At 41.5% G+C, this 27957-nt stretch overlaps 1 protein-coding gene across 6 annotated transcripts; it reads left to right on the top strand.

The window, feature by feature from the left end:
• Positions 1-27844, top strand: P4HA2 (prolyl 4-hydroxylase subunit alpha 2). 6 transcript variants are annotated; one of them, XM_039559610.1, is made up of 17 exons: positions 1-65; positions 1185-1287; positions 7060-7159; positions 8848-8944; positions 10107-10258; positions 11747-11884; positions 12705-12944; positions 14652-14863; positions 15583-15759; positions 19292-19362; positions 19598-19697; positions 20651-20704; positions 23074-23133; positions 23202-23267; positions 25378-25446; positions 25854-25950; positions 27616-27844. In XM_039559610.1, exons 3-17 carry the CDS (start codon positions 7078-7080, stop codon positions 27684-27686), a joined length of 1686 nt encoding a protein of 561 aa, XP_039415544.1. In that variant the 5' UTR covers positions 1-65; positions 1185-1287; positions 7060-7077; the 3' UTR covers positions 27687-27844. The 6 variants fall into 6 exon arrangements, with proteins under 6 accessions (XP_039415544.1, XP_039415540.1, XP_039415541.1 ...); XM_039559606.1 differs by lacking the exon at positions 23074-23133; XM_039559607.1 differs by lacking the exon at positions 23202-23267.
• Positions 27845-27957: the final 113 nt, after the last annotated feature.

Genomic DNA, 27957 nt, shown 5'->3' with positions numbered 1-27957 from the left:
GCGGGAGGCGGGGCTGGAAGGGCCGGGGTGCTTCTAGAACGGGCGGCGGGAGCGGCGGATGCAGGGTGAGTGGGGCAGAGTTGAGAGTATAGGTACAGCTGGCGGCTACGCTGAGGGCGGTGGGGCGGCAGCAGCCTGCAATAAGCTGTGCCTGTTCCCGCAGCCCCCCGGGACTCGCAGGGGTCCCGCTGCCGGGCTCCCCAGTGACGCTGCGGGGGAGCCGTGAGCGCTGCCCAGCGGCGCGGTCTGAGCGGACTGAAGGCAGTCCAGCCCTGCCGCGCCATGGTTAAATCGTTGTCCAGGGTCCTCGCTCTGCTGCTGGGGGTTGGTGGGTCCTGGGTGGCTGCCCCCGTCCAGCGCCCCGCGGCGGGGGCGGCGAGCAGCAGCCCCTCTATGCTGCCCACGGGCCGGGCTCTGGGAGGACGGCGGTTTGGCACGGGGGGAGGTGGTATCGCAAAACACCAGCGGGTCTTTGTAAGCGTATTAGAGGTCTCATCGCAAAAATCATGGAAGAGCTTGTTCTCCTTCTCCGCGCTGTTTGGGTTCGATAGGACTGGCATTCCTGGTTTAATGACTGCCAGCTGACTGTGGCAGCTGCATTAACCGGCTGTGCATGTTCCCTGCCTGCCATACGCTCAGCATGGAGCAGGCGATGCCTTAAGCCTTGTAGTGGTGTTTAAACCCCACTTGTTCTGCTCATGTCTCATTTAATTTTACTCTGAGCTCTGTTTTCCTAAAAAAGCCTGTCCTTGTATCGCTGTGTACCTGAGCTGGGGACAAGCCAGGAGAGCACAGGCAGCTGTGTATGACCTGTACGATGTAGCGACCAAAGCCTCGGTGGAAAAGGCTGTGCAGAGACAGTGGAGAGGAGCTGGTGTGAAAACTGAAGGCACTAGCTAAGTATTACCATAGCTCAGCTGGGGCACAGCAGCTTGGCATGTCGTACGATGGCAAAACATGCCTTTGACTAGACAGGAGTAATTTTATTTCAGGCAGCAAAGAATGTTCTTGTAACCTGGAAGCAAGGAGGAGAGAGGATATGTAAATAAAGACTATTTTTGGGACTGTGTGACTTTGTGATGTTTGGTATTTCTAGCCAATAATCATCCCTCTTCCTCAATAGTAAGGTAGTGTTCCCCAGAAGAAATTTTTGTAACGAAACCTCTTGCTCTTTAATTTTAAAGGTGCTCTGTGAAGGTGGAGTGGAGCTGAAAGGCCACTGTGGCCGTCTTTACCAGGGTAATACTTCATCTTTCTGGCATTAAGTACTTGGAAATAATCCCACAGGTATGTTGCAAATATATATAGCAATCAGTAACTGCCACTCATATTTCACAAGCAGAACGTTATTCTGCACTTGTAAATTGGCACTGCTGTGACACCAACAGACAAGAATGTGGCTTCTTGCTAATGCCATAATTTCTTGGGATTCAATTTTTTAATGTAACCAATCATACTTTGGGAAGCAGTGTAGGAGCTACGTCGTTTAAAGAGAGTAACAGCAGAGGGAGCAGGATTTACCAGTTCGCATAAGAAGTTTTTCAGTGGATGTTTAAGTCAGGAATCCAATCTGTTTATAGTTACCATGCTGTGCACATTGGCAAACTTCCAAAGAAGCAAGTTGTAAACGCAGATATTTTTCCTATGACTAGTTCTGATTTTTGTGCATGGTTTTCTATATGTCAAAGACATGAGAACATGGAGTGTGGAAGGGGGCACGTTCTAGGGTGAAGTTAGAATAGAGTCAACCCCTGAGATAATGATAACCTCTGAGATAATGCCTGATTTTAATTAAATATAATTGAAAGAAATAGTTCATTGGCAGTAGACCTTTTAATATTAAAAGAACCACTCTTATTTCTGAGCAGGAGGATATTTTTAATGCTTTATGTGAGCAAATGGCAAGTATGATGATATACTAAATTCATGGCCTTTGCACAGTAAAATGCAGCCTAAATATTACTGCTAAAAAAACAAGCTATAGTGGAAAAAGCCCTGAGTCTTTTTGTTTTCACTGACACTGCGGGATTTGACTTCAGAATGCTTCATATAGGCAGAGCTTGCACAGTAAGATTCAGGTGAATTTGCTGTGTCTTAGACTTGCATCAGTTTTGTTCTCTACTGGAGTATGGAAGAAATGTTCTTTGTTATGGCTTTAAAAAATTATTGGTAGCTAATCAAGGTGATTATGGCTTCTAAGGTGGTTATAATTTACTTTATGTTGGAAGAAATGCCAGCAGTTTTGCATGATTGTGCTGTGTCCTTGTTAATGCTTGCAAATAAACAACTTTTCCTCATTTTCTTTTGGCTTGCCTTGAGAAACATAAGGCAATCCTATTGGTGTTTTTGCTTTTATAATTGGTTTTAGATGCATATTAAAATGCTTTGTAAATAAAGGTGGTGATGTTGGTGTAAGCTGCTTTGAGCGGTAAAGCCAGTGTGCTCTGGAGGAAGGGGCTGGGTTGGACACTGGTGCATCTGAGTTCATGTGGATAATGAATTTCAGCTCTGAGTTACTTGTTTCAAAGTCTTCAGCCAATGGTGTAGGTTTTCTTTCTTAGGATAAAATGATTCATTCCTTAGTATTTAATAATTTCTAAGTAGTTGTCTAGCTGCTATCATGTGTCAGGCTAATCTCCAAGATGGGAAATACTGCTACAAGTGGATGATTTTATGGCTGCTTTTCTTGGTTGGTATTGAAAGAGGCTCTTCCTTGGCAACATCTTGAAAATCTGTTTACAATTAAGCCTGTCTTTTGGCTCTTAATAGGTAAGCAGCCTTGCAGGTTTTTTGTTTATACCATTTTCCACTTAAATATCATTAACTTTGTCTACAGCCATCAGTATTGATAGCAGCTTGATGCCTACTTTTGAAGCTCCATTGTTTGTGGAGGGGAAAGGGATGAAGCCATCTGCAGCACCAGTTCAGTACTGCTTGATGTGTCTGCAAGCAAGAAGACAGGGTAGAAAACAGTGGTATTTGGAGGAGCCCCAAACAGACCTGTCTCATGAAAGAGTCCAGCCTCAAACTGTGTTTTGAGGATGGACCAAACTTCAGAGCCTCAACTGTGTGTGCACTTAGAACTCATCAGTGGCCTGAGGTGACCTTGGAGTAGGGATTTGCTTATTGGATTTCACCATGATATTTAAATGTAGATACATGTGAAAGCAGCTGTTTTCAGAGTGATTATCCAGGTGTCTTTAACAGCACAGGCAAGCACAAGATGAGAGAGGCTGTGACCCTTACTTGTGATCAGCTTGTATGTTGTATTCCATTAGCTCAGAAAAATGGTATCTTAATCAGATGTTGACAGTATCTGGTTATGATACTTTGTCTCATAAGCTTTATTATTCTGTAGGGAATTCTGGGTCTGTAAGCATGGAACCAAACCAGAGAGCAGTACTCTGCCTTAGTTCCTTAAAAGAAACTATTGCTGTGTGCTCTGAAAAAATTTTCTTCCACCTAGTCTTTGGAAAAAGAGGTGATTTTGCTTGGAGCAGTTACACCACACCCCACTTCCCCACCTCCCCTAGAGAAGCCCCATAGCAAAGGGAATGCTATCACCTCTAAGTGTGGAGTGGAAGAACGCTGGGGCTTTTTTCTGGAGTTCATGTGACCAAAAAGTGTTCGTACATGAGTACAAGTAACACTCTGGTCTAATTTACCACAATAAAGGGTATGACTTTTATTCTTTATGTTGCACAGACTGGTCTTATGTTGGTCCCACTTAATTTAATTCTCCTGCATGAGGACTCTGTGCAAATTTGGAGCTGGATGAAGGACTTGTGCTTTTTGTCCCTGTTTTTAGTTAGGCCATCAGGCAAGTGGAGGACTTTTGTTCTATGGTGAATAGAAGAGACCGTAGCATATCAGTTTGATCAGAAGTTGAATCCTAAAGGCACTGGATGAGTAATAGGTGTTTGTTTCCTCTTCTGACCTGAAAAAAGTCCTCTCTTTTGGCTGAGAGCTGGCCTATGTCCCCTGTGACTGGATATGAAATTCAGGGTGAGTGAGAAACTGAAGAACCATGGTTATTACCGCAGGCCTGGGCCCTAGGGTATATCACCGTGTCCTGCAGCTGTAGGGAGGAGGAGGAGAGAAGATCCAGCAGGCAGGAATTGTGCAGTAAGATTGATTTATTTAATTATTTTACAAACTCTTTTATAGACTTTTTTCTTCATAGTCTAATTGGATAAGGATCAGCCATCCCTTGGGGTGATTGGCTAAAATCCTAAAACATCCATTGTCAAAATACTTTTCTACTGTACCATAAACAAGACTTTCCAACGTTGCAGGTGGTTTTGTTGTTTACATAACTCTGCTACCTCTTCTGTGAGAGAGAAAAGTCTCTCATGGACTTACAAAAATGCTGCTAGCAAGGATTTTCTTGCTATTTTCTATCCACACATGGTAGGTGTGCAAGCAACTTCCCTTTAATAGGTCAGGTCTCTATTTTTATAGCTTGTTGATTATAAGGTCTTTAGAAAGCTTATTTAATAAAGAACTTGTGGAGAAAAATTCCATCCTGGTCTATTTTGTCTAGAAGAACCTTTTTTTTCCTTCTGCCACTGTTCTCTGGGCCTGACAGCACTCTTTCCAGTGGGAGTGATGATTCATTGAGGTCTTATACTGTAAAGAATTAAAAGAAAAAAAAAAGCCAGGAATATAGGCAATATTTGTCCTACACAGACTTATTGTCTGGCATTTGTTTGAATAAAACACACTGACTTTACAAACATTTGTCTCCATTACTGAAGCATGAGCTACTTATGCCTGTTCTGCCTGTCTTGCCCTCTTTGTTGGCATATGATTCAGCTGGAGTGGGGTGGGCACACATACGTGGCTGTGCATACATGCTCCTGCCAGCCAAGACTGTGGTTATTCAGCCTCCTGTAATTCATTATTTGTGCTGGTTTTCCCAGTAAGAGCTGTGAAAAGAATGTGTACAAACAATCTTTAAACCCTGCAGCCAGGTGTCCTGCTTGTTCGAGCAAGAGCTGCTGTCTCTGTTTATTGACTTAAGTAAAACTGAGTAGGATGGTAAAGCTGTTAAAGATCTGCTATAAAGACAAGCTGCTAGCTGTAGTAAGTGTACTTCTTGGCAGATATCCTCAGCCATGAGAGAACGTGGTGAGGAGGTGCAGGAGAATGTAGAGTTGTGTTGTTTTAACTGGAAAATTTACTTGTAATTGTTCTCCCAGGCTTTATGTTATGCATCCAAAAAACCACTCCATTAAATGATGACAGACTATTCAGATGGACAGACGAAGCTTAATATATCCAAATTAATGTACTTCCCAAGTGCTCTTGCTGGGCTTTCTGCTACATCGCTTATTGTGGCTTGTAGTATTGGCAGACCTCTGCATGGCACTATTCACTCAGCTTTAGTCATTTCTCAGATTCCCCATGTACTAGTTCTTAACTAACTTAAACTAGCAGTTTGGAAATATGTGGTTTGCAGGAGGGTGAGAAAGAGAAGAAGGAAAGGAGAAGACTTATTTTGATGCTGTGAGATGTTTTCCTGCTCTTACTCATGCTTGCAAACTTGTGGTAAATGATTCTGATTCCTTGTGTAGTCTTGTAAAGCAATCAAAAGAATAATTTAAAAACAATCATCTTGCTGTGTGATAATACACAACAGAGGACAGAGCTATTTCTAATGTTTTTAGTGATGGTGGTATCACTAAGGGTGTGTTTGATGTTTGTGTCTGGCACTGGTGAGCCCAGCTGAGGGTGAGGGCTTCTCTTGTGCTGTGGGCTTGAAAATCCAAGTAAGAAAGGGCAATATCCACCTTTCATCTTTTGGAGGCAGATGTGTGGAGCCCAAGGGAACAAGTAAGAGTTATTGCAGAATTATCTTGGTTCCTTTCTATTTGCTGCATTGCTTGAAATTTCAGGACATTCCATGTGTTTTCCCTTCCTTTCTCCCTTCCATTCCGCTTTCTCAGGTTGATTCCATTTTGCCCCCACTAGATGCATTTTTACTGTGCTGGAGTTAGTGGGTCGCACATGGTAATTTTGAGGCACCAGTTTGCCCAGTTACATTGAATAGGAAAAAGTAATAATTGCTTCCTGAGTTGAGGTGGAGAGTTGTCACCTCCATTTGGACACTGTGCAAGGGCGTGCCAAGAGCTCAGTGTTTGAGCACCAGTGCCCCTACACAAGTCTGGCATTGGTGGCTGTTCCTGCTTGGTGGACAGGCAGCTCTGGAGCAAGCTGTGGGCTGATTCAAGTGCAGTGCTCCTCACAAACCTGGAAAAGGTGTTCTGGTCATCAGATCTCCCAGGAGGCTCTTTTGTATGCCCCTTGAATCCCTTGCTTCACTTGACCCTATCTGTTCAGACTGGCTTTCCTCCCACGCCCCTCAGGCTGTGCTTTTGGAAGTGGAACAATCTGCTTTCAACATTCATCTCTGGGACTGGGTTTCTAAACTGGCACAGCCTTTGAAATACAGAAGTTATAAGGGCTGTGCCCAGAGGCCAGTATGCTGAGATGATGCATGTTGAATAAGCAGAGCTGGAAATTTCACTTTTAACTTTTCCAACCGTTGCTGCCACTTCCACACTACAAAATGTTCTGTTTCACTATTTGGCTTTCTCACTGTTTGTGTTTCTAGACAGTTTTCAAATAACTGAGTTTTATAGAATGCTATAAACCCATTTAATTTAGACTTTTATTATTATTGGAATATAATATAATTTTGTGGGTCTCATATTTTCCAGTTCTAGTTATGTCTGACATGGAAGGCACTGAGTTGCTCTTGCAATAGAGCTTGTTCTCACTGTCTCAGTGGACAATATATTGTTTCCCTTACTTTTCTCTTGTGGACTTTCCAGTGTCTTCCACGTAAATCCCAAAGAGTATGCGAGATAGCATTTGAGACTGTTAAGTAACAGCTCCTGTGGTTGAAGAAGAGTTTTCTCAAGCTTTACTAACTAAAATTCAGAGAGTCTAAATAACTTTCATGAGGGTAAAATGACTGAAGATAAAGGTTAATGCTTTGGTTTGTTTCTCACAAATAAGTTCATTATTTTTATTCCTCCTTTTAATTTTTTACAGGTTTGAGGTATCTGGAACATGAAGCCCTGGCTGCAGTTGGTGTTCTTCCCCTGTGTTTTCCTGATCTGGCACACAGAAGCAGAATTCTTCACCTCCATAGGTGTGGAAAGAACAAGTGCATGATGTTGTGATGTGGTTATTGTGATTGCTAGAACTGTTGGAGTTACCAGTTGAAGCATATGGTTTTCTTCATGTGGCCATGGCCAACACTGTCTCTATTAGGAAAAGCTGCTCTTCTACAGCATCAGTGCAATTTGTTTGCAGTTGGTTGACTTAGAATGTTGTGACGAACATGATTCAAGTTTCTCTGGGGCCTGTCTTAGTAAAATAAGATGGGGCCTGTGTTCTATTAGGATTTGTGCATCTGTTGTCATCTTGAACAGAGCACACCACCTTATGCTAAAAAGCTTAGTACTGAATTTGAGTTACAAAAATAGTTTAAGTGGTAAATATATGAAGGTTTTTTTCCACAGGACCTGGAATTGCCTGTCTTCTCAAAAAGTTGGAATTAGGTGTCAGAAGGAAAAATTAATAACTCCCTTATGTTGTGTGTTTTGTTGGGTCTGAGTAAATCCTAAATAATTGTTATAAATCTGAAAAGTAATTTGATTTTTATGACAATTTAGTTCCTATGTTCTAATAGGATGCAAGCATGTATGATTGTGGTAGAGCCTCAGAATAAGCACAAACTGAGTTTTCTCCTGTTTATTGGTCTAATGTTTTCCTGTGGAGCAGTATGGGGACTTCCCCTTCATAAGGGCATTAGAGGCTGATTAACTACCAGTGGCTGGTCTCCAGAATGTTCTTTGAGTCAGTGGAGCTGTTTCTGGATGGCAAAGCTCAGAGCTCCTGGTGGGTTGTTCGGCACCACTGTGTGGAACCGTTCAGCCAGAGTCCCACTGCCAACCTCCTCAATGCCTGGCGGCTGGCTGAACAATATTTAACTACATGTGTAGTATTTGCTTCTGATTTTTTCTAAGTTAAGTAGCATTTTATACAAAGCTTCCATGAAGGATCATCTTCTCTTTACACTTACCTAACTCTGAAACTTTCTGAACCTTTCCTAACTCTGAAAACAGCCTGCTGCCTTCTATCTGCTTAATCATGCCTCATTCATAATTACTTTGGAATGCTGGAGCTAGAGCTGTGGTTGCAGTTATAAATCGCATCATGCTCTTTCAGTTTGGGCTTTCAAAAGCCAAGTTTGTCACAGCAATTGGGACTGACATGTTAGCAATTTCCACTAATGCTAGTCAGGAGAGTGTGTGTGTGAGTCTATGAACATTAGTCTGAAATTCCTCTCTGCTTAATGTTAGGTTGTTTCCACAGTTACCCATATTGTAAAGCTGCAACTTTAAATAATGCCAGAGATTACACTAATGATTCGTTAGTGTGACCTAATCTGTATCCATATGTAGAACAGATGCTTTGGCAACCATTTGGATCTTTTGTTGCTTTGGCTCCATAGCTATATGACTGTCAAACCTTTCTTCTAATTGTCTTGTATGCCCTTGTAATACTAAAAGTAATTCAGAGGCAGTGGAAGGGCTAGAGCAAAGCTACGTGAACTGTTGAAGCTGGGACTTTAAAAGCCCCTTGAAGCATTTGAATGCCAGACCCATGTGTCTAACAGCTTTTGTGCTTTACAGGCATTGCAGTGCATACCATTAATTTGTCTGTTGTTTGTGGTGGTTTTAATAGCCCTGGAGCATTTAAGGTTTGTCTTCTGTGCACTTGGTAATTGTTACTTTTTTAGATCTGATGGATGTTTGCTCCTATTCTTTTTAGGTCAAATGACAGACCTGATTTATGCAGAGAAGGACTTGGTACAGTCTTTAAAGGAATATATCCGAGCAGAAGAGAACAAGCTCTCTCAGATTAAAAGGTAGGGGAGGAGATTTGTGTAATGAAGGGTGACAAAATATTTCATTTGTGTTCAATCACACCCCACCTTTGTCACCACTCTCTGCTGCTAGATCTTGTTGGTATTGCCTCAGTAGATAATCACAGGGAGAGGATAGGTACTAACTTGGTTTAATTTATTCCCATTAACCTACAAGGGTCCCTGCTTCAGATATCACTTAGAATTTGCTTCTTTGGAAATGGTGCTCTGGTGGGCTTTCCCCACTTTGCCCTGTCCTTGTACTATCACAGGACTTGCGTAGAGAGGACACATCAGAGTCATATCAGGAGTCTTGTCATGAGAGCTGAATGCCTCTGTGTGCCAGTGTTCTGTGCTGCCTGTTGTTTCATGCCATCAGCCCTGCTTACAAGAGCCAAGCGTGCCAGTGGCATTTACCAAATCTCTGGATTCCTTCCTCTGTTGGCTTTGCCTTCAGGGACAGTGCTCCTACCTTGTTCTCTTCAGGTGCCAAAGTGTCTGCAGCACATCTCAGATGTTGTCCTGATTGCTTGGATCGCTTGAAAGGCTCTTGCTGACAACTGATACTTTGTGTCCCTTAGGAAGATTGTTATGCTTGTCTAGCCAAAAGCAGTATCTACTAGGGTGTGACACGGAGGATAGTCTAAATGAGGTCCAGGTTCCAGAAGAGCCAAGTGCCTTTAGGAGGAGTCATGCTTTCCAAAGAACTTCTGAACTTGAGGCTGTATCTGTCAATCCAACCTTCCTTTGGGAGTGTAAGATGAGAATGGAGCTATGGAGTAGTGAAACGATAGGAATTCTGGTCATGTATACATAAAATGTTCTTTTCTTGAAAATCTGCCCTTTGGAGGCAAAGCAATCTCCTCTTCAAGTACTGGTAAAGAGAATATCTGTTAAATCTATGTATAAACTGATATTTTTAAGGCTCGTTACAACTGAGATGCATGCCTGCTGTAGTTAGCCTTAAAATACTAAGCAGGGAAATATTTTCCCTTTGAAAGAGACTGTTGTAATTAAGAAATGTCCACTTTATCCTTGTGAACTTGAAAGGTTGAAAGCCAGTTTTGACAATAATTTGATCTAGATGTGTAGTTTGCATGATTTAAGAAGGAAGATGTGCATTCATAAATTGTTCTCAGGCTGAGGTGAACATTTCTCATTCCAGTTGGGCTGAAAAAATGGATATACTGACCAGCAAATCAGCCTCCGATCCAGAAGGGTATCTGGCACACCCCGTAAATGCATATAAGCTTGTGAAGCGTTTGAATACTGACTGGCTGGAATTGGAAAACCTGGTTCTTCGGGATACAACAAATGGTAAGGAGTTACAGGGGACTGCTGTCAGGAGGCAGCCTTGTGTTCTGGAAAGCCACAAGCTTGGCTTAAATATTACTGCCAAGTTTGTTTAAAAAACAACGAAAGGACTTGCCTTTTGTGTACAGATTACCCAAGTGAGTGAAACTTGCAACTGAAACACATCTCTGTCAAGGCTCAAAAACTGTTTTATTTGTGGGGAAAAAGGGAGAATGGGATATGCTTAAAGCTGTGGTGGCAACTGTTGAGTATTATGTTCTCTGTATATAAACTGCTACCTCTGCTTTCCCAGTCTGTTCCTTCTCTTGATGATCACTGGTTTTTGACCATGTTGATCAGAGAACGAGATTAAGAATCAAAATGAGTCCCATATTGAACTGGTGGAAAAATTTGTATCAGCCCCAGCATTAGAGTTGGCAGATGCTGTTGTCAGTCTGTCAAAACGAGGATAATATATGGTTGCTATCATTAAACCTGTCCTTCTAAATCAAATGCTTCCCGTACTAATCCTTGGGTTTGCATCATATTGTCAAGTGTCTGCCTGAATTTGCTTGCATACCTTTTAATTTGCTTGCATGCCTTTTTTTTTTTCCTTAAGTGGAGGTTTATTTTTACTGGACTCCTGGGAAGTGAGGGAGAGGTGGTTATGTTTTTCGGGCAGAACACCGCATGTTTTCCCTTTCTACTCTGCATATGCTAAAGTTTAGGTACTTGGAAGTTTTTTCCAGACAAGGCTTTTATTGCCTTTTGGAATAGTCATCCTAAATGGAAATAAAATACTCAAGTCTATTAAATACATCTGTCACTAATTCTTTTTCAAAAGGCTTCCTTTTCCAGTTTGGCTTGCTATATGACTGGAAATGGTTGGGCTGTTTTATTCAGTTGATGGCTTCCTCTTCTGCCCAACCAACCTGCTGTGTAACCCTGATATGTTTACTCAGTGCATCTAATTTTATTTCTGGATATCACCTGGTTTTACTTGTCAGATTTAAGTCTCTTCACTGCATAAGGCCCTACCCTAGTGAGGGAATCCCGGATCAGGGTCTCTGTCCCTGGAACTGAGACTTGAAAAGCTCTTATGGCTTTAGAGGTTGGAATATAGATTTGGAGGTCATTGACCAGTACTACAATCTAAAATCAGTTGTCTCTGTGGATATTGCAGGACATCTGATGAAAGCTATTAAGTTTTCATGTCAAAAAGAGACATTACAGGAAAATGAAGATCATTAGATTCACATTGTACATCAGTAATTGTGTGGCACAAGAAAATTGAGTTTAGTTATTTATCCTTTTTTTTGCTCATGAGCCATATTTCTTAAAAAGGGACAAAAAGCAAAGTGTTTATTACTTTTGAGCCTAATAAGAGGCTTTAAATCTGGATTATTTGAAACTCAATTCTAAAGACAGAGCAGATATTTCCTCTTCTATGTTAATCTTGTACTGATATTTATTCAAGCTCTGGAAGTAACATCTTTCCCTTTTACTGCAAAGGCTTTATTGCAAATCTTACAATCCAGCGTCAATTTTTTCCAACTGAAGAAGATGAGACTGGAGCAGCGAAGGCACTGATGCGCCTGCAGGATACCTATAAGCTGGATCCTGAAACCCTCTCTCGAGGGAACTTGCCAGGTAAGTGCACCAAGGTCTCCTCAGCTTTAACAGGAAGGAAGTGATAACATCCTCAAACTCTCTCCAAAAGTCCTTTATGAAATGAAGATCAATGGGTTTTGCCACAGAGATGTTTTAGAAAATTTAGCGAGATACTGGGATGTCTAATTATTAGCTGAGTCATGATGAATGTTTGTTGCTGCTGCTTGAGACACCTACTGAAACAGGTTATGGTGGCTACCAACATGCTGTTTACAAACTAAATAGGCTTCACTGGTGTGTGGGTAGATAAGCTGACACAATGTTTTTAGTTATTATAAGTGTTAATAACCATTAATAATTAACTAAATTTTAAGTCTTATCTGCGCAGCAGAGCAACTGGAAATCAGTGCAGTTGCACTCAACTGTACACCCAGTTTGTTTAAATAAACATTAGCTTGCTTATGTGCAAATGCAGATTTCCAGTAAAGAGAAACAAGCTGGCTGTGCATGTAGTCAGGCTTCTCTGATCATCTAACAGTGTTAATCTGTAGGTTAGGTTGAAATCTGTTAAGATGTTAGTCTGCTCTTCCATTGTCTACAGCAGAAAAAACAATATCTTACCACTGTAACTGCTGTTAATTTTATTCTAATTAATTCCTTTGGAAACAAAGAGAAGTTTAAGATAGAGCTTACTCTAATTCTGATGGTGATCACTTCAGTACTGAACCTAAAGTATTGTCAAAGCATTGTTTCTTAGAAACATGTTTGGATAATAAGTGTGTATTTACAGATACCTCTCAATGTATTAAGACAAAGGTGCTTCTGTGTGGATTGCTGAAAGCTATCTTTTTGTTTTTAGGAACAAAATATCGATCCTCCCTGACAGTTGGTGACTGCTTTGGCATGGGGAAGACAGCCTACAATGATGGGGACTATTATCACACTGTGCTCTGGATGGAGCAGGCCTTAAAGCAGCACGATGAGGGGGAGGATACAACAGTCAGCAAAGTAGAGATCCTAGATTATCTCAGCTACGCTGTTTTCCAGTTTGGGGATTTGCACAGAGCCATGGAGCTCACCAGACGGCTGATATCCCTCGGTAAGAACAAAGACCATGTTATTTTAGCTGGGGAGAGTTGCCAGCAGCAGAACTGAGAACAGTCATGGTCCATTCCATGAGCTGACTGGAAAGGATATCCTGACAGATGACTTACAATAAATGTGGGTCCTGGAAAAATGTCTGTTTATATATGAAGTATCTCTAACAAGCTGTCTTCTGGTCCATGCTGTTGTTACCCAAGGCCCCAATGTATCTGACTGCACTCACTACTTGTGTGCTTTGCTGCAGTGTACTGAGGTACTGTGTTTGGCAGTGGTAAAAAGCCTTGCTTGTCTCAAGTGGAGATCAAGGCTACCACAGACTTAGGCAGTGCTGCACCTTCTGTGAAGTCCTACTAACTTTACATATTCCTTAGTGCAGGTACTCTTGGATATTGGAAGAGTACTTTGCCTGAGATCTTACAGTATTTATTTCTGAATATTCAGAACAAATTTTCTTGGAACTTTTTATTTCTGAACTGTTTCTAGCTTTCCCTTGAGTAAGCAAATAAGCATTGCTTCCTATCCATCTTTGCCTGCTTCCTGTCCTCCTCATTTAGAGCTAACATTTATTGTGTTAGGTATTTCATGTTTTTTTAATGAGCTGTGGTTCTTAGTTTAGATATTAGCAGCATCCTGAGAGTGGATAGGTTCAATAGGAAACCTTCCTATTGAAAACTATGTATTAATCCAATTTCCACAGACACTAGAACTCTTAAATTAAAATTTACCAGAATATGAGTATGTATTGAACCGAGCTCCCTCTGCAGTGGGGCTTAGCACTGATAGCAGAATGTGAATCCTTATCAGCAGCAAACAGTGGAACACACTTGGTAGTCCCCTCTGGAAGCAGCAGCTTCGTCTGCTCTGGGCTCAACTTCCCTATCTGGCCACTATTGCCCTGTGCTCTAAAGAGTGGTGACTGCAGTGAGCATTGGGGTTGGTTCCATGAGATAAACACAGTGAAGTTGGGAAGGCCACAAGGAAAAGAATCTGTTCTAGGTGGTAGTATCCAGAAACACAGGTGAACAAGGAATTGTTCCTTCTTAGTTATCTGGGGTAAAGGTCTATTGATGATGTTTATTGATTCATACCAACATCATTAATAAATCACTCATATGTCCAAAGATGTTAGTGATCCAGATTCCCTCCCATATAAACCTTTTAGAGCTACAGATGGATGCTGTAGGTGGGCTTAAAGTAGTAACACACACTTCAGAGCTTCCCAGCGTGAGAGGAACCTTTGGGACTGAAGACTGTGGCTGGATTCTATCACAGTCCTTGGTTAAAGTGTGCTTGTGCAGTGTGGGTGATGAGCATGGTGGAGAGGACAGGTGCAGCAAGTAGGGTACCTTGGTCTCTGCTCATGAGCTCTATGATCTGCTTATCTTGGGTAGAACTGGTCAGAAAAGGTGAGAGAAAAAGGAATGTGAAGAAAAAAAGCTTCTATTCTTTTTCTTGGAATACAAGCTTTGTGATGGGTTCTTCTAGAAAGGATTCTTTTGTATCCTGTGTGCACCTCTCCTTTGTGAAGACAGAAACTTCCCAGTGTTGATTTTCAGTGCAGACTGAAGCCAATGCCTTTGTTTGCCTGATAATGCTTTAGGAAGGGAGGAATTGTTGCTGTCTTGATACAGGGACTTGTTTGTGCTAACAGTTCCTGAGTTTGCAAAAATCACTGTTTCTCTCTGGTTTTCTCCCAATGAAGACAACACTCATGAGAGAGCAGGCAGTAATCTGCGCTACTTTGAGAAGCTGCTGGAGAAGGAGAGGAAGGAGAAGGAGAAAGAAAAGTCAATAAACAACTCTGTGACAACCACAGAAGCCATGGTGCAAAGTGGAGCCTATGAGAGACCTCTTGACTACTTGCCAGAGCGTGATATCTATGAGGCCCTTTGCAGAGGTGAAGGGGTGAAAATGGTAAGAGATAAGAATTTCCTGACTATGCTGCCTTTGCATAGAGGTGGTCAAGCTTGGTGGGACATGGTGTGTTTGTCCTTCTGTGAAGCTGTTTTTGAATTTGGTTCTGTCCAGGCCAAGATTTGTACCTTATATCTTGGCTTCTCAATCTTCAGCTGTTACTCACAAACAGCTCTTAGCTGTACCTCTTAAAGGTTGTTGAAAATTGATTGTCCTCAGTTTGTCTACTCAGCTTTTTCAAAGTCAGCTGTAGAGATACACAAGGAGGCTTTTTCCCCAAGAGCTGATTATGCTTTACCACACTTAGGGAATCATGTTATTCCTTCCCTTTTGCATCTTAGGCATGTTCTTCTGGAGTGACTATTTTGATCAAGTGATTTCCAGTACCTCTCAACAAACATGGCTTCAGTTCTTAGTCCAGGGAAAAGAACCAGTTTATTTCATCTGCATAGTCTTAATTATAAGAACCAGGCTTTTTTTCACAGCTGACTGCTTGTGCACTTCTTAATCTGTAACCTATTGTGATTTAATTCCCCTAAAGGTCAGTGTTTCAGATGCTGCTCAGTGGAATTTGGAACAGGGTATCTTGGTTTTAATTGCAGTAAATTGTAGAATCACTCTTGTTTATGTATGTGGAATGAAGCTCATCTTGTCTTGCCTGTTCAAAGGTCAAGAAAAGTGTTTGAGCAAACAATGCTTTTTTTGGCATTTTGTTTCAGACACCTCGAAGACAAAAAAGGCTGTTTTGTAGGTACCATGATGGAAACAGAAACCCTCATCTGCTCATAGCTCCCTTTAAGGAAGAAGATGAATGGGACAGCCCTCATATTGTGCGATACTATGATGTCATGTCTGATGAAGAAATTGAGAAAATTAAACATCTAGCTAAGCCAAGGGTAAGTTTCCCTTTTCCTATCTCACTAACTCCATGCTTCAATCTTTATTAGCAAGGACTAGGCAAAGGATTTGAAAGGCCTGGTTTCATACTATAGATTATACACTGCAGCTGTGAGCCTAAAGATTTCAAAACTGTCTGGTGATGTAGGACCATAAAGCCCAGGCTCCCAAAGGTATTTATGCATTATTGCACTTAATTATGCAAAGTTCTCAGTAAATGGCTTAGAAAGCTTTTAAGAAATTAGAGACTATATTTGAAAAGGTAAATGGCTGACTTAAAATGATAGGAGTAGGTGTGCAATATGCCTTAAGTCTGCCTTTTGAACTGGAGCCAAACATAAATGAAATTTGAAAAGCCCAAATGTCAACAGAAGTGGAAAGAAAAAAAAAGTTGTGCTAGAATAATACCTAGAGGTTTGGGGTTTTGGTGGTTGGTTTTGTTGTTTTTTTTTTTTTTTTTTTAAATTTTGGTTTTTTTGGTTTTTTTTTGTTTTGTTTGCTTGTGTATCCTGGAATCTACTGCTCCTATTATAAACCACATGTGTTCCCTGTTACTCAAGGTATGAGTTCTGGTGACTCTGCACACAATAAAAAAAGCAGCTACCTCATGCAGAGCTAGTAATTATCTGGTTTTCTGGAGGTGGAATTTCCTGCCTAACTGTCACCTTTCTGGCAAAAAGTAGTATGGCAGTGTGATAGTAGTAGATGCTACCTTAGTTTTTCTGTGATGTCTGAGCAGAATGTAAAGCTGAACAAATCTTTGCTTATAGAGTGGTTCATTTTAGCACTCTTCAGGCTACTGCTATGAAATATGGTACTAAAATTCCAGTGAAGACTTGCCCTTCTGTAAGTGTTTCTGAATGTAAGCATAAATAGTTAGAAACAGACTGAGAAACTGATGCTTCCCAAGAACATTTAATAATTTGGGATGTTTGTGAAGCTGGACTTCTGTGACTACCAGCCAGCTATGGAAATGTTGGCTGAACACTCCTGTCTCAGTGAGGACTCTCACCTCCATAAATGGAGAACTTTTCCTATTACATCATAGTAGAAAACTTCAAGAGCTTCAGATAAAATGGAAGCATTCACATAGAGCATATCACTTAATCTATTTTATCAAATAAAGCACTGTCTAAAGACAGCTGGTTTTTTTGGCTTTTCCTTTTTGTTCAAAGTTTTATGGAAAGTCTTAGTTCTTGGTCTCTGAATTTTGTGTATATTACTAATGTTAGAGGAATTTTTCATGTAATCTATGTAGTCAGTCCCTAGAAGAGTAGATAAATATTACAGCCTTAAGATTCAGATGAAAATTGTCAATTTAAAAAAGCAGCCATTTTCTTATGAGTTATTTTTTCTAAGCCTATGTATAGCTCAGCTGCAGGAATAACTTTAAATTCTGCAGTATTACTGAAAGAATGGAAAATGCAAATCCTGTGATGAGATGGTCCTTAATAAATACAGCTTAATTTTAGCCAAGAAATTTTAGGTAGTAATCATGGAAGCTTTCAGACAGAACTGTGAAGTGTTATTTTATTTTAGGCTCAGAAAGATGAGCACTTTCTTTATTATAAAATGCATTTGCAAGAAATTTTTACTTTTGAGTCCAAGTACTTCAACATTTTCTGCAGTTTACACTTGCCAATACTTTTTGTAGAGAAAGAACATCTGTATGGGATTGGGACTAGCTGCAATTGAGTTGCTTTTTATGCTTGTTTTGCAAAATGCAATCACTGTTACTCCACTTCCAAAAAGTTAGATCCAGATTTTCAGGCAACCCATCAGAACTGGCTGGGGTGGGTCAAGAAGATTCTTAGCTCTATTGATGTGGATAGCATTGAGGCAGGTCTGCCATTAAAGTATGAGAACCATGTTCCCAAAATTCTTAATGTTACGTGCAAGTCAGGAATGTCTGAACAGGCAAGAATATGGCATGAAGTGGGGAGCCATGAATATCTAAGCTCATGCTGCAGAGTTTCAGCAGTGCAGAATTTCAGAAGGAAATAGCAGTGCTAAACTAGATAGACTCTGAAACAGTCAGTGAAGCTTCTGACCAATGAAGGGTGTTATGATGATTTTTCAAAGCGAATGCCTCTTAAAAGGCTGATTTCTCCACCCTGAGAGAGGAAGCCTTACGTTTATCAGTTGCTTATACCAACTGAGATGTAGATTGTGTGTCTTAAATGAAGAAACCTGCCTACCAGAGCAGATAGGGAAAAATATCAAGGCAGTCAGGCTTTTTTGAGTTCTGATTTATTTAGATCATATGCTAGGTGCAGAAATCAAGCAGGCATATACAAGCTTGAAAATGGCAGCAGAATGAAAAGTTTGGGAAGCAAAATATATATCCCTAAAGCTATGCTTCACTGTACCAGTGAAGAACAATATTCAGTCAGCCTGGCTCTTCTGTTATGATTTATACAGGAGAAATCTGGAACGAAATAATAGTGAGTCAGAATTACAGCAACAGCTCTGCCAAGAACTCTTGTATAGGGACAACACAGCTGACATGGATTGTAAAGCTGGCTGGAGACTTATTTGAGGAAAACAAAGGAAATAATGACACTGTGCTCTGAAGAAATGCAAGTAAAAAGGCTTTCTATGACATATAATTAAGTGGAAGAAAAGAGGTATGATTTAGAGCGTGTGCGGTTGGCAGGAGTTAAATTTAAATGTGGTCCGAGCTTATAGTCAAAGAAAGGAGTGTCCCAATTCTTGTTCTCAGCTGCAAGAATGAAAACAAAGTGACCAAAGTACTGTTAGCAGTCATCTGTCCCTCTGACACCACAGCAAACTTTATCAGTTTTGCCAAGTTCCATTTTTTTTTTTTTTTCCTACAGATCTGGTGAAATGGCCTAAATGTGATGATACTGTTTAAAATGTGTAGGTGTGCTGTGCTTTTGCAGAGTTACCTTCATCATGTAATAACATCTCAAACTGTCTCAGAACTAGATGTTCCAGACATCTTTCAGCTGGAAAATTTGAGCATGGGAATGTTGAGAGCTGTCCTCAGGAGTTTTCTGCCACTGGGGATTTGCTTGCCCCATAACTTGTAACTCATTCTGTAAAAGTTTTCACTTGCTATTTTGCATCTGAGAATGAGGTTGGGTTTTCAGTCCACATGAGGAGCAGGCTGATTCATGGACTACCCAGTGATTTTTCTCTTTGCCAGGAACTTGGACTTCATGTGTTGTTAACTTTTGTTGTTGTTCCCTCTCACTAATATTGACTCCAGCTGTTTAAAAAAAGTGCCTTCAAAACCTGTTCACCAAGCAACTTACGGATTTAATCAATATCATGGCTTGTGCGGTCAATCAGACTCTTTTTCCAGGATCAAATGCAGGTGATGAATTGTACTTGTGTTTCTGCAGTTGTTGTTTTAACATGAAATCAGATTATATTCTAGGTTGAAGCTCTTTCATCCAATGAGATATTGAAGCTGGACATATCAGGTGTTGATTTTGGTAAGATGCAAGAAATTTTCTATCCTGTAGCTGATGTGTTTCTTCCCCCTTGGGATTTTTTTTGGCACAGCTGGCACGAGCCACAGTACGTGATCCCAAAACCGGTGTCCTTACAGTGGCTAGCTACAGGGTATCAAAGAGGTAAGCAGAGAAGAAGGGTTTTAGCTTTAAGGTTTTTGTGCTTAACAGCTGTTATCTGCTACCTATTGTGTCTGAAAACTTGAACTGCTTTGCATGTCACCAAAGCTTTCCCCAACAAATGCATGGAAAATGGCTCTTTTAGCCATCTGACAAAGGGCAGAAGAATCCTTCTGCCTTGGGAAATGCGGTGTGGTGGTTGGTATTGTAAAATGATGTGTTTCTGTCCTTCCCTTAGCTCATGGTTGGAAGAAGATGATGATCCTGTTGTGGCCAAGGTGAATCAGCGAATGCAGCAGATCACAGGGTTAACAGTGAAAACAGCTGAGCTCTTGCAGGTTGGTGCACTGGGTTCATCCTGGTGGAATTAGCTGCGGGTTAGGTTGGTCTGGTGCAGATGGATGGTTTCCCTGTGTGTGCCAGGTAGAGAGGGTGGAGATATCGAAGAAATAGAAGATTAACTTTGTGCAGGAATCTGAGATTCACCTGTTTGTTCTGAAGGAAATGTCTGCTGCTTATTTTTCAAGTCCGCAAAAGCTGAATTTGTCCTAGTTCAACCTTTCTAAGACCCAAATATTTTTTTGTAGTCCTGCTATAGTCTCATATGAATTCTGGTCTCTGGATGGCTGTTGGGGAGAAGAGTGCCAGTAGTACAGCACTGCCAGAATAGCTGTACCTTAGCCCATTCACTGTTTCTTTTCCTCCATGCTCCTTCAATTCCTGTTCCAGAGCCTGATTGAAATACTGTTGATTACAGGCTATCCATAGAAACCAGGTAATTGTGTAGTGATCTGGGAGACACATTAAGTACAGCCTCAGAGTAACTAAAACATGTTATGTGATCGTAAAGTAAGTGAAGAGGTGCTTCTAAGTTAATTTTCTGTGATTCTGGAGAGGCATTTGTATATAACAGATCATTCACGAGTGGCACAGAATCCAGTCCTGTCCCCTAGGCTGGACCCACAGGGAGTTGCACACATTCATCTGCCTTCCCTTCAGAGGAAGGAAGCAACAGTGTGGTGAAACTATTACTGCTGTATGTTAAACAGGCTGTTGTAGTGATAAGTACAAACCCTCGAACTACGAAAGGGAAAAAGCACTCAAGCTGTTTCTCATCTGAGTACCTCAGTTCTGGCAATCTAAAAATAAATTAAGTGTACTATAGATAATAATCTTGCCACAAAGTGCTGTTTCTCAGAGCACGCTTTGGATTTCTGAGAGCAAGTGCTATTCTGCAGCAGTCACTTGCAGTTCAGTAGATATTTATGTGCTTCCTTCTTCCATGCTGTAGGTTGCCAACTATGGAATGGGAGGGCAGTACGAGCCACACTTTGATTTTTCTAGGGTAAGATCACACTTGCAATTATTTCTTAGTAGAGTGGGGAGGATGGAACAGTTTGGTCTGGGAGAACTTTTGAAACTGTTTTCTGTTAGAGCATTTAATATGTAGGCCTGTTGCATGGATGGATTATGAATTCTGAAAAGCTTTTGCACTGCCTTCTCTGATGCTGAAAGTTCAAGAGAATAATGAACAAATCTCCCTGCTTACCTTGGGGACCTTGATTCCTTGCACAGTACAGACTCATTAAAAGAGTCATGCAGCACTTGACTGTGCTCTTTCCATTGTTTTATTTGTAAACTGAGGTCTGCAAGCCCTGGGTTATGAGGGCTTTGTTCCATTAGGCTTCCGATTTCAGTAATGTTGTCCAAACCCTGCTTTGCTGTGTGCTCTAAAGCATTTTGCAGGAGCTGACTGAGGAGGAGATATCCTTCCACCTCCCTCCAGAAGAGTAAATGTTATGGAAATCCTGATGGGTTGTACAGCCCTTCTGGCAGACCCCTGAGAGTGGCTGCAGCGCTGGGGTCTGAAAAGGGTTCCCTGGGATGGTGTTGAGGGCAGTGCTCCAGCAGCAGGTGGATGTGCGGGTGGTGGTGCTGGGTCTTCATGAGGCACTAGAGGGCTCTGCCTGGCAAAGAACAGCTGTGGTTTGCTGTGAGTGGGGAGAAAAGAGCAGATTCTTAATAATGACCCTAAACAAATTCATGGATGTGCTAATCATACTGAAGAACTATGGTGACTGGTAACTTCAAATATAAAATCCATCTGATGCCTTGATTTCTGTGGTATTTCAGTGGAATCTGGCATAATTCAGATTGTCCCAGTGGTTTTACCTGGTAGGAGCGATTGCTGCAGCAGAGCACACAACCCAATAATTGAGTGCAGAATTGAAGCCACCCAACTTAGCACTGTTTAAAAAATAAAAAAAAAAATCCAAGTTTCAACACTGTGGAAGCTTGTTATTAACTTTGTCCTGTTGTGAGAATTTTCCTCTTAAGTCTGCTTGGTTTCCTGAGTTGAGCAAATGCTCTTGAATTCTCTTCAAAGCCATTGAACTCAAGGACCTCAGGCATCAAATGTCCATCAGTGTGGACTTTACTTTTGGATTAGGAGCTGGAGCAGAGCTCCAAGTGGAACTTAACCTTGGCTGCAGTTTTCAGCTGAGGCAAGGCAGTTGCAGCAGTTGCCAGAGTTTTGGTCTGGTCCTGCAGGCTCTCTGTGCATCATAGAGTTTGTGTTGAAATAGAGATGCTGCTGTGTCTCCCCAGTTTCTGATCAGCCTTGGAGCTTTTTGTTCCCTTGCAGTTCTTAAATAGAGGCATTTCAGTAGCTGCCTATTATAACCTGGAGATTTTATTGGTTGTTCAAGTTAGATTTTTGCTATTGAAGTTCAGAAATTCATGGTTGGACATGGGTTTCACAGCAGTGGCAGTAACCAGGGAATTCCCTGTATCTCAGTGGTCTTATGTTGGCTTTTTTGGATTGGATTTGCATGTGCAAGTCTTGGGTTTTTTATGAACCCATTTCAGGAAAGACCACTTGTTTATTAAAATATGCTTCAAGCAGACTGAACTACATCATCTTAGACATGGTGGCTGTGGTTTTCCTTGCTGTTTGTCTTTTTCAGTACTGATTTATTGTTTTCTTTAAATTTTGAACATTATTGCTTTTGTGTGAAAAAATGCACCTTGATGTCTCCTGACTGGAATGACTTCCTGACTATTAGCAATGTAAATAAATTTCTGATTTCATTTTACTGAAGGCAAGAAAGGCACTGATATTTTAGATGTTCTTTCTGCTCCTACATGGCACCAGTGTGATCTCAGCTTCAACAAATGAAACTCATTGTTTATTACAGAGTAAAGACAATTTGATCTTTTTGATGTGGTCTTTAGTCCTAGACAGGCAACCACCTGAAACTACTCTATAGTTTTGTCTGCTGTCAAAACATGCATTTGCTCTTCTTATGACAGTATTTCTTTGAGTTGCTACATTTACAAGAATCTGTGTTATCTAAAGCCCACTAAAGATTAGTTTTTTGTATTCACCTCAGTTGTTGACTTTGGATCAGTGCCCAGAATAATGGCCTGTTGTTGACCTTACTTGGATAACATCTGTGGCACAGGCCCTGAAAGCATTGCTTCTCTTCTCCCTTCAGAATGTTTCAGTGCAACTTCTCATCGCATCCAAGTGCTCTGTGCATGCAGCTGTGCACCCTGGCTGCAGCTTGTGATGGCTTTAATGTTGCCCTGTATCAGTTGTCCCCTTTCTATTCCATCTCTTAAATTGGGCTCGAGGATCTCTGCTGAGCTGCACGTACGTAGCTCTAGTGAGAGCCTGTTTGGAACCCAGGTTAAAGTTGTTGTCTGTTGCAGCGACCCTTTGACAGCACACTCAAATCGGAAGGAAATAGGCTAGCGACGTTTCTTAACTATGTAAGTACCTCTCTGTGTCTACTGTCTGGGAGCTTGAAATTTGCAGTTATTCTCATTTAATTTTATAGAAAGATGAGCCAGATGCTTTCAAGCGGTTAGGGACTGGAAATCGTGTGGCCACTTTTTTAAACTATGTAAGTATGATGATCCTTTAGCAGCATCTTATTTACAGCTTGTGCAGTTGGTTATTTGTAGAGATTTCCTGGCATCTAGCAGTAGGGATTTCATTATTCTTTCAGCATCAGGTGCTGTCCCATCTGAATTGATAGAATTCTGGTGGTATGTAACCTCAGAGCAGAAAATTTGAATATAGTACCCATCTTCTCCTTTTGGCCACTCTACTATGGAATCTTTTACTTAATTGGATTCCATGGGGGAAGAGGAGAATTTGGCATGTTTCTCAAAGGGAAATACTTGGGGTACTCATATGGTATGCTGTTGGAGAACTTGACTATCAGCCACTTAATGTGAGACAGTCATATTTTTCCACCACTGTTTGACAGCTGTGGATGTTGTGGTCTGTCAGCCTCTTCCTCAGCTGTGTGGCAAAGCCAGAGTTGCTCAGCACAGCTGCTGCTTCAACAAACGGAGGGAGGCACAGCTGATAAACTTGGTGTAACTGGGTTACAAGTGCAGATTTGAAAGATTCATTAGTTGCATGCATTATACAGCCCACAGACCATGTACACTGGAATCCTAAACATTGCTGCCACTGGGAATAATGGCCTTGTTTTCACAGTAGTCTTCTGATGCTGTTTTATCTGTGAACCTATACTCATTATATCTTTAGGACCACCTCATCTTCTGTGTTTAAGATTTGAGTGATATAATTTAAATATTTTGTCACAGAATTTTAAATTTGATGGCTGACATCGTATTTTGAGAGTGAAATGCAGCTCAAAACAGAACCAGAAGCACTTTCAACTTGATATGGCAGGGAGGGAAATAATCTTCAAAACAAGAATTGGAGTAAGATGGGTAGCTGTGAAATATTCTGCTGCAAAGAGATTTTAATTTTAAATTGAGTTAAACTTTATGTTGTTTGCTTCTCAGAATTTTGGACAAGCCTTGATTTAGAAGGAGCAATACACACAATCTCTGCCAGTTGTACATGGTCAAAGGCAATTTGCCCTTGTTTGTCCCATGTAGAACACATAAAACATACATGTACCAACACCCTTACTAAAAACAGTTGGTTGTATGGCTAAGACATAGATATTAGCTTGCAAGGCTGCATGCACATCCTTTCTAGTTGGAAGGGGCAAAAACCCGTGCACCTTTGGCATCTTAAGCCCTTTTATTGTAGGTACCAAGGAGGAGGACACCAGAGTGGTAATTAAATCTGCTTTAAACAGAAATCCAAGTTATAATAGGGATTCTGGGGACTTGGGGAGTGTATTAATAGTAGTTTTTAAATTTGGTGGGAGCTGGATCTGACTAATTTGTTTCTTTTCATTAGAATCTGACCCAAGGCTTACTGAATTCAGTGGAAAGATGTTATATTTTTAATGGGAGTGTTTCCAGGAACTTTGGTGGGTTTTGAGTCAAGTCTAGAATTTACAATAAATCCATTGTAAATTACTGATGAATTTAATAGGGTTAAATTCATTCCAGTGTGGAAGGGCAAAGCATAAAGATACATGGGGTTTTTTAGAGTCACATAGCTGTAGCTGTTGAAGCTTGAGCTGCCTAAAGCACTTGAAATTGCATAAGACTGCTGGTGAGCAGCATAGAAACAGTGCCGAAAGAAGCTTTCTAATAGTTTGTGTAGTTTTTGAAGTGGTTGACCAAGACGCATAAACTAAATTATGAAAATTAGTTCCAAAGGCATGGTTTCAGTTTGAGGAAATGTGGTTTAAGAGACGCTTGTTTTCCTAACTGGATCATAAAGTGGAATGAAATTCTTGAAACCAGCTTACTCTGAAGTCCTCTCTCTTGTTCTAGAGCATTAGCTTATTAACCTTATAGGTACTCAACTTCTAGTGGCTATTTGAAGTAGATGATGTATAATCCAGGCAATATATATCTAGACATACATAATCTGGACAAAAGCCTTCAGTTGAAATAAAATTGTTCTACAGCAGGTACTGCTTCTTCTGCAGTTCGTGCTGGTTGAAGTGCACCCTCCTCATCAGTGCTGCTTGTAGAGGTGCAAGTCGAAATTTCAGGCCTTGGGACACTTTAGCTTGTGGGACTGTATAAAAAGCCTTGTAAATGGACAATTTGTGGACTTTGTTTTCTCAGATGAGCGATGTAGAAGCTGGAGGAGCGACAGTTTTCCCAGATTTTGGGGCAGCAATATGGCCCAAGAAGGTAAAGTCTGTTTATGTGTTTGGGTTTATTCCTTCTCTCTCCAGTTACTGTCTCTCCCTCTGCACAGTCCGTGTAAAAGTCAGCTGATGCGACAAGTGCACTTCATTGCAGTTATAGTGATCTTGCAGACTTGAGGGCATCTCCATTTGTTGGTATGTATGAAGTGAACAGTTTCTCTGTACAGCTGTTTTTAACAAAGTAAACTTGTGTTCAGTAGACTTCCTCTGTACTCTGAACATGACTGAGTTAGAACAGGACTAAGGGTTTTTTTCATGTGCTGTCTATGGTGACCTGTTAAAGTGCTTCCAGCTGCCTGCAGCTGAATCTGTAGGCATCCCCCTCCCCTTACTGTAACCTGCTTATATTGACTAGGTTCTGACTAATCCAGACCTGATCTCGCTTTTCAGGGAACAGCAGTGTTTTGGTACAATCTCTTCAGAAGTGGTGAGGGGGATTATAGAACAAGACATGCAGCTTGTCCAGTACTAGTAGGGTGTAAATGGGGTAAGTAATACTTTTTTAGGAGCAAAACCTGAAGGAAGGTTCATGTATGTAAAGCTGGGGATATACTGACCTCTTATAAAAGCATTTAGTAACCTGGGTGTTGCCATTTCAACTACTGGAGTCATTTGGCTATAATGAAATTTCCTGCTATTGATCTCATGAAGTGTTAAGCAGCTGCATTGTTCAGCTATAGCTTTTCTAGTGAGTTTTTGTATCAATGGCAGCACAAAGTGTAAGACTATCACTGGGTTTGTGTAACGTATTGTCTCGGTTTTGAAAGACAGGTGTCTGCTAAGGAAGGCAGAAGCCCCCCTTGAAGTGGCAGATATAACCCCTTTTCCCTCTGAGTTATTATATTATGAAATCAAGGGCCTTTAGGCAAAGATGTGGGAAATAGGAATAACAGTTCTTTAATATATATATATATATGTGTGTGTGTATATAACCAGTCAAACAAAACAACGATAACTATGGCAGTAACAGCAAACACAAACCCAGTCCCAGCCTTCTTGGCTGTCAGGCCCTTTCCCCTCGGGTGCAGTTCCGCTCGCAGCCGGCAGGGGCGCTGGCGGCTCCTGGTGAGCAGGGCAGGTGCGATGGCTCCCCCGCGGCTGCAGGGGGCGCTCCGGAGCGAGCTCAGGGAGCACGCGGCACTGGTGCCCTGGGATCCCGGGGAGGGATGGGACAAAGGCTTCACAAACCCCTGGGCAGCCGATCCCGGACTCTCAGGAACGGCAGGCTAGAACGGCAGGCACAAACACAAATCCCGGGTGGCAGACGAGATGTATCCAAAAGGGGAACCCCCCACAGGCCCACACAAGGGAGGGAGAGCATGGCTACAACGCAGCGAAAGCTCGAAGCAGCAGTGGGGCAGGGCGGCCACAGCCTGGCCTCCAGCAGGGCAGGGAAAGCGGCTTTGGGATCCCGGCGTTGTTTCCAGCAGAAAAAGAAAAAAAAAACGGCCAAGATGAGGAAACCGCAGCTCCTTTCTCTGCAGCTCTTCTCTCCGGACGCTCAGAGCGAACTGACCCCACACCCGGGTGTAGACAAAGGAGTAGCCAGGCCCGCCCCACTCCCCTTTTTGTCTTTCTTAAGTACAGCTATTTGTCCCCTAGCAACATGCCTATGGGAGAAAATTCCTTTAATAGGAAAAAAACTAAAACTAAACTAAAACCCCAACACGTATCAGCATCAGAATGACTTGAATTATCACTTGGGTAGAATCGGGTCTGTTCCTACAAAGATCTGTGCACAGTTCTAGCTGCAAAAGGATGAGAGCTCCTTGCAAGGTAAATGGGAGTCTCTGGGCACTAGGAATTTCTGCTTCCTGCTGAAACCTTCTCAAGCTTCATGTTACCTATTCCCGTACCTATATTCCCCCAGCCTCCAAGTTATTCCCCTGGAGTGCCAGAGCATGTTGACTGTCAGTGATACCAGCCCCAGAATACACTGCTCTGTTAGTGTTGCCTCCAGAACTGTGCATTGCAGAAGATGCTTTCTTTCCCAGGCTTTTGCATCTTTCTGTGTATTTTCCCTTGGGTGAGTAGAGAAGTATAAACATGGATCCCCAAACTGAGAGATTTTATGTAAAGTATCCATCCAGGTTGTGATGATACCCACACTGGGTACATGGTGATAACTAATTCCAGTTCCCTGTTTCCACAGTTTCAAACAAATGGTTTCACGAAAGAGGAAATGAATTCTTAAGACCTTGTGGGAGAACAGAGGTTGACTGAACTCCAGCCTGCTACAGACCTTTGTTTGTGTCTCCTTTTCTACTGTTGTTTGTTCCAGTTCATTTCTAAGAAATGATCCATCTTTTTCTCCAAGAGTCCTGGCACTTTACAACAAAAGAACAATAAAATATGTAACACCCATGAAAGAAAGCATTGTACACATCCTTGTGTTTTGGTTGCAGTTATTTCCATATTTCTCCTGCCTTCCTCCCTAAAGTCTTCCTCTCTAGTGGTGGTGCAAACAGTGCTGTGAGCAATTCTGTTTGTTTGG

Source organism: Corvus cornix, chromosome 13 (genome assembly GCF_000738735.6).
Source record: "Corvus cornix cornix isolate S_Up_H32 chromosome 13, ASM73873v5, whole genome shotgun sequence".
Lineage (NCBI taxonomy): Eukaryota > Metazoa > Chordata > Aves > Passeriformes > Corvidae > Corvus > Corvus cornix.
Note: the sequence above shows the minus strand (reverse complement) of the source record. Positions and strands in the feature narration are given on the sequence as shown.